Genomic DNA, 16,479 nt, shown 5'->3' with positions numbered 1-16,479 from the left:
GCAGAGATTTCACAGAGAAAGGGTTAAGAGAAAGCTTTATTCTGTAGGCGAATGAAACTTACTTTCAGATGAAAACATGCAACTATGGGAAGCTTCTTCATTGTCAGTTGTTTAGTAGACTCTTGGTAGCTATGGCAACCACCACATTTGATTTTGGCACTGCTTCCTAGATGCTCAGGCCGAGTAAATCTGCGGAACATAAGGCAGAGAGAAAGCGAGATAATTCGAGAAAATAAGAGATCTTACAGCACGCTGAACTTCTATGTGTATTCATGCTTGCATGCATGAGCATTACAAGTTTTATAAAGGCAATCCATGTGTGAATCAATAAGTGTCTTGAAAATGATAAAACAGTTAAACCCATCCTAATAAGAAAGGCATATCTTTCCAAACAGTCTGTAAGTACCCCATTAAAGCCCCCCTACATTATCAGTTTCTCTGGTTTTACTATTTATAGGCAATGCGTTTAGGGAAATTAACATTTGAATTGTATTTCATAAACCATGGACAATTAAAATTCCCCCAAATAAAATATTGTTATTTACAGCATTTATTGCATTTACTGCTCAAAATGCAAATGCAAAATGCGAAAAAAATTACTGTAGTAATTATAATGCAAAGAAGTTATTATTCAAATTTAAACAACACAGTACTAATATTTGAACTTTGAAAGCATTCAAAAATCTCTATGGTGGAATAACCTTGACGGCCAATCACAGCTTTCATGTCTTGGCAGGCTCTACACTAGTCTTTCACATTGCTGTTGTGGACTTTATGCCATTTATAGTCTACAAATCTAGGCAACTCACAGTTTGCAAGACTAGGCCAATGCAAGGCAAACAATAACTCATTACGCCCTTTGTGTTTACTCAGGGAGTCTATTGACTGGCCAAGACATACCTGCGCAGACAGTCTGTGAGTGTGGTGGAGCCAGTCAGGTGACCCTCGCCATTGACCACACCGCTGTCACCCCCCGGGCTCAGGGGCCAGAACGGTGTGGATGAGCCCGGCAGGTCCAGGCTGATGTCCCAGAATGGGTCTATCGTTGTGGAAACACCACTGCAAATATAAACACAAGCATTTGTGGGTGTTTGTGCATCACACCATCACTGCATCTTCACCTAAATGTGAGCAAATCGGCCGTGTGTACAATTCCTAAGTGAAAGCATGTCTTTCCTCAAGTCTTATCTACTCAGCCTAGATACAATGCAAGCATTTGTCACCGAGACAGAAAAATTTTGCCAAAAAATGTGTCTTCTTTCCGTAGCGTTCTTAAGTGTCAAATCACTTGTCTTGATCATGAAATGAAAACACAAAAGCATTTTTGCTGTTCTTCACAATCGCAACTGCCGATGAGTCATGGTGTAATTTTAATGGACAGCCAGCAGGGAGCAGGCTGCAGAGGCAGCAGACTCTGAAAATGAGTCACAAAGAAAATGCAAGCAAGTGCATGAGTAAGAAACAAAAATGTATGAGAGAGTGTGTGTGTGTGTGTGTGTGTGTGTGTGTGTGTGTGTGTGTGTGTGTGTGTGTGTGTGAGAAAGAGACAGAAGTTTGTAGGTAGGTCAAAGCTCCTGTTCTCTTATAGGGCTGCTAGAGGCAAGAACCTGAATGGAAGGTAGGCCAGATAGTTCAGTCTGCACTGCCATACAGGGTTACATGTATTATTTCACAATTTGCCTGCTTCTGCACACAGCAACATCCCCAAACCAGATTCATGAAGTGAAAACAGCTAGAACTTAAACAGGGAAACAAGTAAGAGACTGGAGGAAGGTTTTAGGCTCCTGTCTATAGACCTGAGTCAACACACACTGTCCAGTCTTTTAGAAAATAAACATCCCTGCAGGAGCAATTAAGAAATGTTGTATCTCTAAAATGGCAACATAGAAAAAGAAATTAAATCTTTATTTGGAAACCATGTATATTGTTCTATTTTGTAAATGAGATTTTGACAAAATGTACAGGGTAGCAGATGATATAAAATGGTGTAATAAATAAAAGAGCAAGGGTTTGATTAGACTGTAATTATGACTGTAATGATACATGAATGCATGTCCACAAACACACAGAGAGAGCTGGCCTTACTGGCAGACTTGGCAGGTCACGTCTGACTGCAGTCCACCAGTGAAGATTTGGTCAATGATGCAGTTACAATGATTCGGGTTGTTGGCCTTCTTCCCATTGTCGTCACCTGAGAGAATTGGGGGTGGGGGAGAGTACAAAAAAAAAGAAAAAAAAAAAAAAGAAAGATAAAGATAAAGATAAAGAGAGAGAGTGAGAGAAACAGAGTGTGACCAAAAGAGAGAGAGCGAGAGAGAGACCACTATTATTGGAGCCTATAAAGCCTATAAAGATTGCTGAGCGCTTGTGTGTTGCATTAGCATGCTGTCCACGCTCTCTGCTGCAATACCCGGCTATCATTACACATGGAAATTCCTCCTGGGCGGACAGGGAGACAGTCAGAACTGGGTGTTTTACTGTGCATACGTATTTACATAGGTTTGTTTTGTGTGTGGATATGTCACCTTTGCAGTGTCGGTGCAGGACATCCAGGGCAGCGATGAGAAACTCGTGTGCATCCTGCTGTTCATAGCCAGCCAGGTGGCGTGCATGCGTCCACACCAGGTGCAGCAGCCGGAAGGGGATGTGAGGAGAGCGGTGACCCGAGTAGAACTGGAAAGAGAATGAGATTTACATCAGACGTCTTTTACACCAGAGGCAGGCCAGGCAACAGGATTAAAAAAGGCAAAATTATCACACCATTCTCCACACAACATGATCAGCTGTAAATGCAGGACTATCTGTTTTTAAAACCGGTCATTACAAGCCGACAGTCAGCGCAGCGCAGGAAAAAAAACATTATGCAGCCTTGCTTCATCATAGCCTACTAGCCAAACAGCAAACTGTGGCCAAAGATGACCTGGCGATATTACTTACTTGTATGAGACCTAGTACTGTGGTCTTAAATTACTGGAAGTAGTTCTCATGTGCAAACAGACGCATTAAGGCTTAATTATATGCAATGTTAAATACGGACACAGACACGGATAGAGCCTTCTATCTGAACTATGTCCAGTTGTATTTGTGCACATTCTCAGAAAGCTAATGGATACAGAGGGAACAGAGCAGTACTGCTGAAAATTGTGGGGCGGTTTAGCCAATATTTTAAGCAAAACATGACCACAGCCATATAGAGACAGCAAAGAAATTCTGGCAGACAAAAACAAAACAAAAGCAAAAAATAAAATGATCAAAATATTATGTTCCATTATCTTAGTACATAATGGGACATATTTTGATAATTTTATTTTGTGTTTTTGTTGTTATAACGGTTGGGTGTTGTAGTTTGGGTTCCTGAGTGCAAATACCACATTAATCTAAAGAGAGAATCAGCTAGGGTTGGGCAACAGAATGGTAACAGTTACTCCGGATCGAGGGTGGTTCCAGGCATTTTTAATAGCTTGGGTATCTGCTTTTAAGGTTCAGATCCACTTCAGATCCTTAGGTTGTAGCAGAGCGCCACCTTGCGTCCCCTAGGTGCCATTTATAGACATGCTGCTACAGACAAACACACTGCTTTTGTTTGGTTCTAGTCCAGCTCTGAACCAGCAATCATGTTTCTAAAGGAAATGAGAGCTGAATGGCCCAGTAGGTCAGTCATCCTGAATTGTAAGATATTAATCACTGTATATTAAAAACAAAAAAACAAAAAACAACAAAAAAAAAACAAACAAACAAAAAAAGTAAATCAATTTAGAATGCCTGATTATGGAAACTGTTGTTGTGCACCCAGAAATAAGGCTTTATTATGGAGTTAAATGTGTGTGATATGAACATCAGCTAGCTGAAACATGGTTTGTGATTAGCCTGCTACTTGGCTTATCTAATCCCAGATGGCCAGCTATAGGTCTGGTTTTCAGTTTTAAAATTCTGTACTGCTTACTTTACCCTCCAACCCTGATAATATCTAATAATTAATATTTTAAAACGGCCCATGACCCATAGACGTTATGAAGCGCATTTACATTTACAAGAGTTCTCAGATAAAAGGACCTTTTTGTCTGAAAGGTCTCAATTGCTTGCTCAGCAAGGAAATCCACATCATTGCAGTAAAGGCATTTAAATAGGCACACAATGCACAACAAAAGGAATTTTAAAAATTCAGCATGAGGGGGCCTTAGTCCCCATGGCAGCAGGCCTGACTAGAAGTGCAGAAAACAATAAATCCAACACCCAAGTCATACACATCTCTTTCTCCAGCTCTATCTGTTTTCCCTGTTAAGACAAACAGTGCCATTTTTTCTTATTGGCTTCCATCAGCCATCACACACTTTACAGCTCTTTAGGGCGCTAAACATGTGCAGAGTGTGAGAGAGAGAAAGAGAGAGAGAGAGAGAAGCCTGGCCATCTGGACTGCCTGTCCATCACACAGTTGCCACGGTGACAATGTCACTGTCGGTATGGCCACAGACAACGGCATAAACGAACATTGTTCCACGCTTTTCTATGTTGGGTGCGTATTGTTTCCGAGGACTGCAGCAAAAGAAGAAGAAGAAAGAGACGGCAAAACAGCAAGATCAAAGACTGTGCTCACTGACTCCGGATCAGACTGCTAGAGATGAGACAGACAGAGAAACGCACAGATCAAAGGCTGCTCTCGCTGACTTCAGATCAGAATCACAGACTGTGATCTGAACCCCCTACTGATGATATCAACACATCACAGGAGAGGACACCCCAATGACAGCAACAGCACAGAGGGGGAGGGAGGTAGAGATAGAGAGTGAGCAAAAGAAAGCGTGTGTGTGTGTGTGTGTGTGTGTGTGTGTGTGTGTGTGTGTGTGTGTGTGTAAGAGAGAGAGAGAGGGAGGGAGAGAGAGAGGGATGGAGGGAGAGAGGGAGGGAGACAGACATAACAGTGTGAAATCAAAAGTGAATCTCATTGGTCTGACTGCTCAATCAAACTTAAAGATCAGAGACATATACTTTGTCGTAGAGTCATAGAATCAGTTTAAAATGCACCATTACTATGTAAACTACAAAAATACCCACTGATTGTGACAATTCCAAACCACCCATAGAAACTGTATGCATACTGACAAAAAGCTGTAGACTCACACAGTCTATCTTTACAAACACATACAAATACATTTTCATGCCTGTGTTGTTTAGATATCACTCATCACAAGCCACTTACTATCAAGCCACTAAAAGCCATTTTTGTTTTGGTTGACGTTACTTTCAGCATTTCCTCTTGACCACCACTGCCAACAGATACACATGTGATTTAGTCAGGTACGGTTTGCTGTTCAGAGATGGTAAATTAGCAAATTCTGCTCGGCTAAGCCACAAGCTTTCTTTAAAGGTGTCCATGAATGAAAACCTACATTGACTTTGGTATAGTTAAAAGTTAAACACTGTTGTCTCCTCATTCAAAAGCAATGCTTAACCAAAATCTGTAAAAATGCCCAAAACCTCACGTAACAGTACCATACATTTACAAACAGTCAGGCAATAAGCAAAAGTACTTCTAGCCTTACTCAAAAGTAGTGATAAAGAATCTTTGCCTCATGCATCTGGCAAACAGGCATTTAATCACCAGACTAGGTCGCTATAGAAACTAGGCCTCAAGACCGCAGCTTTGCCTCAGGACAGATCAGAGGGCAGGTGAAGTTAAAAAAACAGCCCAAGGAAGTAAAAGCCAAGAAAGTAAGCGGGTATCTGTGCTAGGCTAAAAGCAAAGATAAGCCAACTGGCTCTACCATCCCTTCCAGTCATCAGCACTAAGAGGTTATACAAAATAATTAGTGTTAAAACAAATCTATACTATGTGGCTGCTGAGTGAGCTGTTGTGGTGCCGTTGCTGTAAACCAGCCAATCAGAGCAAAGCCTGACAATTTATTCATGAGTCCTATCTGTGTTTGTTTTAATACATTACATATTCTGAATACATGTATTCTTTGACACCCAAAGAGACAAATGGATCCATGTCTGAACTTTCATGTACTGAAACATATCCACAATTCTGTTGTTTTTGTTCTGTTTGCAGTTCAAATTGATATTTATTTGTACTACATTTAATAAGCATATTTTTGCCCTGCTGGTTGTTGCAGTGATAGCAGAGGATCAATTTCAGCCTGCAAAGTATAGCACAAAACTCCAAGAGACTGAATTGTATCAAAGATGAACTGGAAAGGTAAACAAAAATAAATCATCTCTCATCTCCAATTACAATCACCTCCAAAATACTGTAGAGACTCTGTGACCCAGATTTCACACCCGTACCCACATCCACAAAGACACACACAAGAGAGACAAAGAGTCAGAAGGAAAGGAAACGAAGATGGGGTGTGGTGGGCAGCATGGAGCAATTGCACTCTCTCACTGTGAACAGTGTACACACACACACACACACACACACACACACACACACACACACACAGACACACAGACACACAGACACACAGACACATAGTCCTGCTGAACTCTTTCCAAACGGCCCTGAATTCATTGTTGTTCCACATCATCTTTTTTTCTTACATACACACACACACACACTTCGTCCCATCTCTCAAACTCTGGCCCCCAGCTGGTACAGAGCTGAGTAAGCTACCATTTCAAACCCAGACACCAGCACTCACCATGACAACTGGAATATCCACCCACACACACACACACGCAGCTCACCTCCTGAAACAGCTGAGACATCTCACACACCAGACAGGAGTTGGATTGCATTTCGCATTTGTGCCGGTCTGACAGGAAGAAGTCTCTCAGCAGCGGTGTGTGGGTCAGTGCCTGGACGATGCAGTTCATGAAGCAAGTGTTGCCCAGGTTGATCAATCCCCGTAAACCTAGAGGAGACAGAGACACACATGTTGGTGCATGTGGGGGTCATACAAATGTCACAAAAGTGTAATTCTCAAATCTCCAACAATCTGTATTAACAGAAAACTATGAATATTCCAGTAATTTATGAGTGTCTTACAATCCTAAAAAAATTATTTTATGTTAAAAAAAACAAAAAAAAAAAAAAACACAATGCTAATTCCTGTTAGTGCCAGGCTAATAGATATTCCACTTTTAATTTACTTTAAGTTACCCATGACAATTTTTGGCTTCGTCACCTTGGTGTGCTGTACAAGACGTACATGTAACATAAGGGGAAAAGGAGTGCTCTTTCCAGAGAACCCTAGTTGATGTTCACCCTTGCTACAAAGATCATCGCTGATCTGATAGGAAAGCCACATCTGTTATTTGACCAACGGTAGCCTTTTAACACCCCCAAGTAACCAACATATTTTATGCCCAAGAGTGCAATCATGGAGCCATTTTACAAAGAAGAATCTATCTCAGAACTTTCCTGACAAGTTTACTGTAATAAAATTGCTATGTCACTGTACAAGATGATAACTATGATAATAATGCATTGTTGTCCTACTTCGCATAATGTGTGCGATTGTCTCTGCACTATAACTTCTACATGTTGTATATTTATCCATGTATGTATGTGCCTCATACCAACAGGATAACAAAGTTAAGCATTCATGCAACAGTTCTAGCTGAAGTTAAAGGACAAGCTGTATATAAGATGTATATCCTCGAGTCGCCACGTCTGTCCATCCATTGTCTAAAACGCAGGAAATATAAGTATATAAGAATATAATCATTACCCCATCTCAGTGGGTAATACAAAAGAATATACCAAGTAAATCTAAGCTCTATCTGAAGTTGGGACTCAGTCACTGCCTGTACAACTGTATTAAGGTGAGACATTTGAGAACGTAAGTTAATTAATGCCTCGCATTCGAAATTAGGATATTTCATATTGCAACATACGCTGTCCTTTCACTCAACCACGCCCCCTTTTCTCTGCTAGGGATGACCCCAAGCAGACAGATAAATAGACACCTCGAAAAGAGAGGAGACAAGAATTTAATAGAATAGAGGGAGAATAACGATAGACACAGAGTAACATAAAAGGTCAGAGGAGCTCCAGAAGAAGACGGGGAGAGGCCTTAGCTGAGAAAAGAAAACAGTTATTTACAACTTTAAGCCTGTGAAACTTTACTCAAGAATTAAGTATTCTATTTCATTTTTATTGGCGTAGTTTTTGCTTGTTTAGTTACCACAGAAAGCTTTGTAAAGCTTTTGTTAGATTTCTTAAAGTTCACAATTGGACCTTTGAGCAAGTCTACATGAAACGGTCACGTCCTGCCTAAGGAAGACTCAAGCATCCATATCAGCCGTGTTGCTCCACCTGAGCAAAACTTGAGTCCTGCTCTACCATGCAGGATCGCTTCCCTACTGGGCTGAAATAGAGAGTACCTGCTCGGAAGTGAGAGGTCTTACATACAACTTACATTCCTCCCCATAGTGTTCATGTAAGCAGACAGTTATCAAAGCATTTCACTGCAAGTTGTACAGTGTATAACTATGTATGTGACGAATATAACTTTGAACTTGAATACCACCTCCACCCCCTGTAGACTCTTCACGCGAGGCAGACAGTGACCATATTCTATCTCTGCTATTTGTGTGCCTCAACAGAAATCAATAATCATTAGACCAATCTATTTTCCCAACTTCAACTGCCCAGTTTGGCAAACATGTCCCCACTGCAGCCTCAGCTTTCTGTACTTGGCTGACAGAATTGGAAACCAACACGGACTGTTGAAGCCCATCTGCCTCAAGGATGGATGTGCATTCTAAAATGCTTCTCTGCTCATCACAATGTGTTACTGTAGCCTTAAAAGACAGTAGTGCATGACAATTCCAGATCAGCACTTATAGAAATACTCAAACTACCAGGTCAACCGTTCAGGTCAACAATCAGATCATGCTCACAGTAATCCACATCAAGATGGTGGATGGTAACATTATCTGTAAGTTGTTGGCCCATTTCTGCTTGATTTTATGCATTGTACAGTGGCCTTGCGATAGGCTGATTAGATAACTGCAAGGAAGAGTACAGCTGTTCATTAAGAAAAAGGAGGGCTCACAGCTACCTATAGTGCAGTTGGTAGTGATTTTTCTCCGTTTTGGATTGTGCCGTAGCAACTCCAGCTCCCGCTTGGTGGGCTCCCATGTTGAAAACTTTTCTCCCACACCTAGAAATAAGAAACAACACACATCGCACTCGTTAAGGAGACGGACATCCAGAAATCCTTGTAGACTCTGAGAGGTGTACAAAAGGGTTCCCCAAAACACGCACCTTGCAGTTTCCAGGCTTTCCTCTGTTCTTCTTTAGCAATCTGTTCCAAGTCTTTGTCGTATATGTAGTCTTGACAGGCAAAGCAATAAATACCACCATATAACAAATCGATAGCTGCAGAACAAAGATGAGACCATTAAAATGCTGTTGCCTGTTGGCAGAAAAATAAACACATGCACTCAAAATAGCATTCAAAAAAGATGGGCTGATATGGGTTTCTGTACAACACAATCTTATGCACTGGGAGTGGGCGTATGATAGGGACGTAACAATGTGTGTATTTGTACCGAACAGTCACATTATAGATGTCTCGGTTCAGTGCATGTAGTCTTATGGTTAAGCAATCAAAAGTACTAAACCAGTGGTTCTCAAAACCAGTGGTACATGAAGCTTCCTAACAGTTTTAAAATCCTTTTGTTTCTCCACTGACCTAGAATAGGAAGAATAGCATTTATGTCGTTACTACTCCAGGTTCAGCACACCAGAAATTGTACTATGTAACTCTGCTGACGCAAATGCACTTGCTCTTACAAGCCAGGTGAAGTCTTCATGTTCTTTCATGGGGTTAAAATGTCTGGAAACACTTGCCCATGCTGCCATGATGTAGCAGCAGCTCTTGCTATGATTACATCCACAGCTCTGAGAGATACTGTAAAGTGAGAATGGAATGCCACAGTGTAGTGGGAGTTGCTGTGATTCTTAAAATAAATAAATAAATAAACTAGAGGTTGTTTGACTAAAATGCAGTGACAATATTTCAAAGCATGGTGTTAAATATCCCAGAATGCCCAGTGACCGATATATCAGCACATGCCTACCTGGTATTCACCCCAAATTTAAAAAGTCTGATAAAAAAAATAATAAAGAAAAAAAATAAATAAAAATAATAATAATAATAATAAATAAGAATCTATTATGACTATGTTTAGTTTCAGGTATAAAGGGTGTTTTAGCCCATTCTTCTTTTTGAGTGACGCAAAATACAGGACAGCGATCAGAACAGAGATCATTTTAACACACAGATGATACAGGTTTAACAGTCATATAAAAAAGAAGCAAAACTAACAAGAAAATGTAGGTTATGTACATATGTACACACCTTATAAAACAAGCAAAAGATCAGATTTTGAATGCTCAATCACAGCATTTTCTTACTCTGCCTCCACTTTACTTCCACTCTGCACCTGATAGGAGTTCTAAATCCTATTGATTGCTCTCATCCACCTGTTTCTATCTCCCTGTGTTCTCTTCCTCTTGTTGAAGATAATGAGCATAAAGGATTTGCAGTAAAGCAGCATTTTAAAATACTGGTCTGTCGCTATGGCCACCTGGTCGCCCCTCACCCCCCCCCCCCAAACCTTGCTGGCTCTATTCAGCTCTGCTACCTATGTACAGTTGCCTTGACAACCTATTTATAGCCCCCCAGGCTCCTGATGCAAAAGTAGAGAAAGGGTGGAGGAGGAAGCAGTTAGCTGTGTGATGCGTATGTTCTTCACAATCATGGCACATATAACGGAATGAACATCTTAGACAAAGTCTAGGGTGATTAGCGGAAATCTGAAGATTCCATTCAGCAATATGACTTAACATAGTTTGCAAGTATTAGCCCTCATATTCCTTTTACATATTAGGACTGCAGATTATATTTGTCCAGTATAATTTATTTTACTTTAATCATGGATATACTGAGTGTTTTATTAACATAATGCCATGTTAAATCATTTACTGGTGGAAGACCCATCACTCCTGATTGCTCAGTTTGGTGGAGTGGCCAGATGTAAAAAGATGGTTGGTGGTTCAAGACCTCTACAGTACTTTTGGTCATTTCCCAAAGGACTAGCATCTAGCACTAGCAAAGGACTCCAGCAGGGGGCTGAGGGGACTGTTTGTGTCTTTGAGTGTCTGGGAGCCAGCTATTTACACACACCCACAGCAGCTGAAATGGCAAGAGCGTGTGCCCATGATCAGTGTGTTGCCCCACAATGCTGATTATTGCAGTGAAGATAATCACAGCCTCTGTGTGCATGTGTCTCCACATGAGCTGAGGGGATAAAAGCAAGGTACAATAGGAAAACAGAAAGAGGCCAAATCAGAGATGCATGTTTCAGCTACTGGTCTTTTTATGAAAATCTGTCTTGTGACTTTTTTTTGCTAGAACATTTAGAACTACCAAGGAAAGTCAAGTGGTTTTTAAAAAGTTTGTAAACATTGAAAAAGCATGAAATTAAGAAAACATAATCCTATTTTTATCTGGCAATTTGCCAAAGCACTCCAGGCATCTCTCCTGGGAAAAGAATGAAATTCTTGTGATGCAGCAATGCTGATGAAGCTCATGTTGGGACTAAATAAACTGAATTATAGTACCGCTCCCAAATAGTCATGATAAATTTACACACATGCCCTTTGACTACACTGCTGTGTGCATGTGTACCTCTTACCTAGGTTGTGTCGTTTGTTTTTGGCATGTTCATGAATGTGTTTCTTGGAGAAGCATCCAAAGAAGACGCAGTAGAGGCAAGAGTGGAGCCTGTTCAGGTGAGCACCACACATATGACAGATGCACGACTTGGCCTGAGAGAGAGAGAGAGAGAGAGAGAGAGAGAGAGAGAGAGAGAGAGAGAGAGAGAAAGAGAGAAAGAGAGAGAGATATTAGAGAGTTATTGCTTGCCTGCTTGCTGGTAGACTGTGTAAAACAACCAATTGTTGCCTACTGAAAGGAACCAAAAGAAGGACAAACAAAGACATCAATTAGAGAGCGAGAGAGAAAGGGTTTACACTGCTATGGAGAGAGCTCAGAGAGGACTTCTAGGCCTACAGAGACAATGTCTTGCAGGAGTCATCATCATTACTTAACAGTATAGAGAAGAAAGAATGACCAGGGTATGGACATAAAAAATGAACCAACAGAGAATGATGAGCCATTTCCATTTCCACCTACACATTTGCCTACTATACATAGCATTAGAGAGTGGATGAATGGATAGCATTTGAATGAATGGCTATTGTGTGTACCAACAGAGATTTTGCGATTAAAAGGGCAATTATTCAGTTACTCTCCAAAGTATCTGTTGCTATTCTGTCCAAAAAAAAAAAAAAAGAGCAAGACCGTGAGAGAGCACTAGAGAAAGATATGTAATGCCACATAAACCAGGACACAATAATGGACAATAAAGGACACAATTGCCCTACTCCTAGTGGTTATTGTTGGTGCACACAGTAGCCTTCCATTCAAATATTACTTATTTGAGTAGAGAATCAGATTACTGACAAATTCTCAAGCAATTCTCAGCAACAATTTGGTTTATTTCAACCAATCCATTTTGATCAAAATGCTAGCAAGCAGGCTAAGGTGTAGGAGGTACATGGGAATCTGAATGTGCATCAATGTAGACAAAACCTTGATGCAATTCTCAGACGCAAAACAGCGATCCACAGAGGAGTATAATGATTCAAATGTGTTCAACATTCAAATTTTGATTACATGAGAGTGAGAGAAAGAGCCAATTACATTGTACATATATTCTACACCCCATCTGAGCATTTACTGAGTTTAAAAAAAAATAAATAAATAAAAAAAAAACCACATGAGAGCAAGCGAGAGTGAGTACACGAGTGAGATGGAGAGAGAGAGAAAGACTCTGACCAAGCTTGTCAGGATCTGCTTTCCTCACCATGAATCACTGGCTAATACGAGGGGGAGGAAGAAGACAGAGAGACAGAGAGCCGGAGTGAAAGAGAGCCAAAAGGAGCTTAAGAAACAGTGCACATTCCCTCACTGCAGTATTCTCAACAATGCTCTGATGAGGAGAAGGTAAGCGTGTGAGAGTAATGGGAAAGAAGGGCAAAGTGCCCCATCACTTTGGAAAGCGGCGTCAAAAACTGAGAAGTCGGCCCGGCAGGAAGCAAAGAATGGAACCAAGGAAGAAGAAGCAGAACGGATCATTTAGCAGAGGAAGTAGGCCTTCCTGTGGCAGTACAGGATGGAGCCCCTGAAACAGTCCCTAATTTTGTAGTGTTAGTGTATATGTACTTAGGGCTTGAATATATAAAATCCCATTGTCTCAACAATAAAGTTATGATATCATGAAGTGTAAAATACTATTAATTTCATTATTATTGCTACACATTCACACACAAGGACTGATGTGAATTGATGACCAGCACAAAAAACACAAACTATATTAGTTCAGACTATAAACTAGAGATTACAATATTAATAATAATCATGAAAATGTTTCAAAACACTTTCCTGAGAATATCATGGATCTCCTCAGTAGGTAATTGTATGGAATGGAAGAACCAATTTGCTATATATTGGTAGCTGGTCCTAAGAGCTGATCAGATCAAATGATCTATATTCAAATGATCCATATAAGTTAAAGCAACATTCTGTAGTATTAACCTTACAATATGAGCTTCTGTAATAGAGGGAATAGCATCTCTATTGTCGGGCCACATGCTTCTTTCACGGTTCATTATCTATTAGCATGTAAAATTTAGCCAAATTCAGAGTGCCACAAGGGGAGGAAGAATTCAAGCACATCCTGTCTTTACTGCAGTCAACTGCACTTTCTGACTGTAGGGGAGCCCAGGAGCAAGAAAAAACAATTCTCACATAATGCTGCTTTAAGCTGAGAGAAAATATGGCTCTTTCTAACATTACTTTCATGTGGTTTTCAAACGGTTACCCTTCGTCTGTCGGCCTGAAGTGGTCACTCTCTTTCTTTGTATATGGTAATTCAAATAACCCTCCAAATAGTGACAACAATCAAATGGTCATACCGATAACCAGCTGTTGTGTGATAACCATCACCCCCCCTAATGTTGATACCCCAAGTGCCCTCACCTTCATCCCCCTCCTTAAATTCCTCTTCATCATTCTTTCCCCTCCCACAGTTCCCATATATATGTATATAAGGTTCTCTCAAAACATTCCTAACCAGACTGGATTTGGTTCAGACTGGAATCGGTTCAGACTGGAATCGGTTCAGACTGGAATCGGTTCAGACTAGACATGGTCGGACTAGACTAGACTGGCCGTGATCAACTAAGCTGTGCTCGTGTATGATTTTCTGTCTGCACGTGAATAAACTCCAACGCTAAAGATCCAGTCTCCTGACTCCTAAATCTGTCTCCTGTATGCCGGATTTCTAACAAAGCATTACAGCAGCTCTGTTTAAGGTCCCGTGGTCGCAGGGCACTGTGGTTCCTCTGTAAACCACTAGATGGAAATGCATGGTTACAGAGCCGCACGCTCAGAATTTTGGTGAGATTCTGAGCAACTCTTTAATGGCAGTTCTGCACCCGAATTTACAGACTCTCGCAGCTTGTGTTTGCAGTTCGACAAATGTTTTAAATGTGGTTGATTCCAAAAAGAACTGAAAGGTGTGTCAAAATTATGTATCCACATAGGTTTTGATGACACATTTTCAAGAAGTTTTCAAGAACTGCTCATTTTATTGTCCATTGCGGAACAATCGTATGGCAGAAAAAAAAAAAAAAAAAAAAAAAAAAAAAAAATGCCACAACATTCTTAGATTTCAGTCGATTCAGTCGAGTAGTCTATTGTGCTGCCATATCGGAATTTTATTCATTTGACTGCAGTGATGTTTCTCTGTTTACATATCAGTATGGGCAGATACAGTGGGGACAAAATGAGAAACAAAATTCTGAAAATCACATTGTCTGATTTTTAAAGAATTTATTTGCAAATAATGGTGAAAAATAAGTATTTGGTCACCTACAAACAAGCAAGATTTCTGGCTGTCACAGACCTGTAACTTCTTCTTTAAGAGGCTTCTCCGTCCTCCACTCATTACCTGTATTAATGGCACCTGTTTGAACTCGTTAACAGTATAAAAGACACCTGCCCACAACCTCAAACAGTCACACTCCAAACTCCACTATGGTGAAGACCAAAGAGCTGTCAAAGGACACCAGAAACAAAATTGTAGACCTGCACCAGGCTGGGAAGACTGAATGTGCAATAGGCAAGCAGCTTGGTGTGAAGAAATCTACTGTGGGAGCAATAATCAGAAAATGGGAGACCTATAAGACCACTGCTAATCTCCCTCAATCAGGGGCTCCACGCAAGAGCTCAGCCCATGGGGTCAAAATGATCACAAAAACGGTGAGCAAAAATCCCAGAACCACACTGGGGACCTAGTGAATGACCTGCAGAAAGCTGGGACCAACGTTACAAAGGCTATCGTCAGTAACACACTACGGCGCCAAGGACTCTTGCACTGCCAGACGTGTTCCCCTGCTTAAGCCAGCACATATCCGGGCGCATCTGAAGTTTGCTAGAGAGCATTTGGATGTTCCGAAAGAGTATTGGGAGAATGTCTTATGGTCAGATGAAACCAAAGTAGAACTGTTTGGTACAAACACAACTCGTTGTGTTTGGAAGAGTGAACGCTGAGTTGCATCCAAATAACACCATACTAACTGTGAAGCATGGGGGTGGCAACATCATGCTTTGGGGCTGTTTCTCTGCAAAGGGACTAGGACGACTGGTCCGTGTACATGAAAGAATGAATGGGGCCATGTATTGTGAGATTTTGAGTGCAAACCTTCCATCAGCAAGGGCATTGAAGATGAAACGTGGCTGGGTCTTTCAGCATCACAATGATCCAAAGCACATTGCCAGGGCAACAAAGGAGTGGCTTCGTAAGAAGCATTTCAAGGTCCTGGAGTGGCCTAGCCAGTCTCCAGATCTCAACCCCATAGAAAACCTTTGGAGGGAGTTGAAAGTCTGTGTTGCCCGCCGACAGCCCCAAAACATCACTCTAGAAGAGATCTGCATGGAGGAATGGGCCAACATACCAGCAACGGTGTGTGCCAACCTTGTGAAGACTTACAGAAAACGTTTGACCTCTGTCATTGCCAACAAAGGATATATAACAAAGTATTGAGATGAACTTTTGTTATTGACCAAATACTTATTTTCCACCATTATTTGCAAATAAATTCTTTAAAAATCAGACAATGTGATTTTCTGATTTTTTTTTTCTCATTTTGTCTCTCATAGTTGAGGCCTACCTGTGATGTCAATTACAGGCCACTCATCTTTTTAAGTGGGAGAACTTGCACAATTGGTGACTGACTAAATACTTTTTTCCCCTCACTGTATTTCCATGAAAAATATCAATCAAAAGCTCAGAATTCTCATATCGATGAACACATATTTAGAAAATAAAAAGATCTGCAGTCTTTAATAGTCAATAATAAACACCCAGATGATCATATAAAATAAGTAAAAATGA

At 40.7% G+C, this 16,479-nt stretch overlaps 1 protein-coding gene across 2 annotated transcripts in view; it reads right to left on the bottom strand.

Annotated features, from left to right (window-relative positions):
* The window catches only part of usp22 (ubiquitin specific peptidase 22), a 41,714-nt gene that overhangs the window by 9,430 nt on the left and 15,805 nt on the right, over window positions 1-16,479 (bottom strand). For both annotated transcript variants that reach the window (XR_011980737.1, XM_072694291.1), the window contains exons 2-9: window positions 11,653-11,785; window positions 9,215-9,328; window positions 9,009-9,110; window positions 6,688-6,854; window positions 2,526-2,673; window positions 2,086-2,191; window positions 901-1,059; window positions 63-189 (exon numbers count right to left, since the gene is read on the bottom strand). Coding sequence is in view for 1 of the 2 variants with exons in the window: in XM_072694291.1 (XP_072550392.1) it covers window positions 63-189; window positions 901-1,059; window positions 2,086-2,191; window positions 2,526-2,673; window positions 6,688-6,854; window positions 9,009-9,110; window positions 9,215-9,328; window positions 11,653-11,785 (1,056 nt within the window). In the remaining variant the exon portion in view is untranslated. The remainder of the gene's footprint in view (window positions 1-62; window positions 190-900; window positions 1,060-2,085; window positions 2,192-2,525; window positions 2,674-6,687; window positions 6,855-9,008; window positions 9,111-9,214; window positions 9,329-11,652; window positions 11,786-16,479) is intronic.

The sequence above is a fragment of the Salminus brasiliensis genome, chromosome 12 (genome assembly GCF_030463535.1).
Source record: "Salminus brasiliensis chromosome 12, fSalBra1.hap2, whole genome shotgun sequence".
Classification (NCBI taxonomy): Eukaryota; Metazoa; Chordata; class Actinopteri; order Characiformes; family Bryconidae; genus Salminus; species Salminus brasiliensis.
Note: the sequence above shows the minus strand (reverse complement) of the source record. Positions and strands in the feature narration are given on the sequence as shown.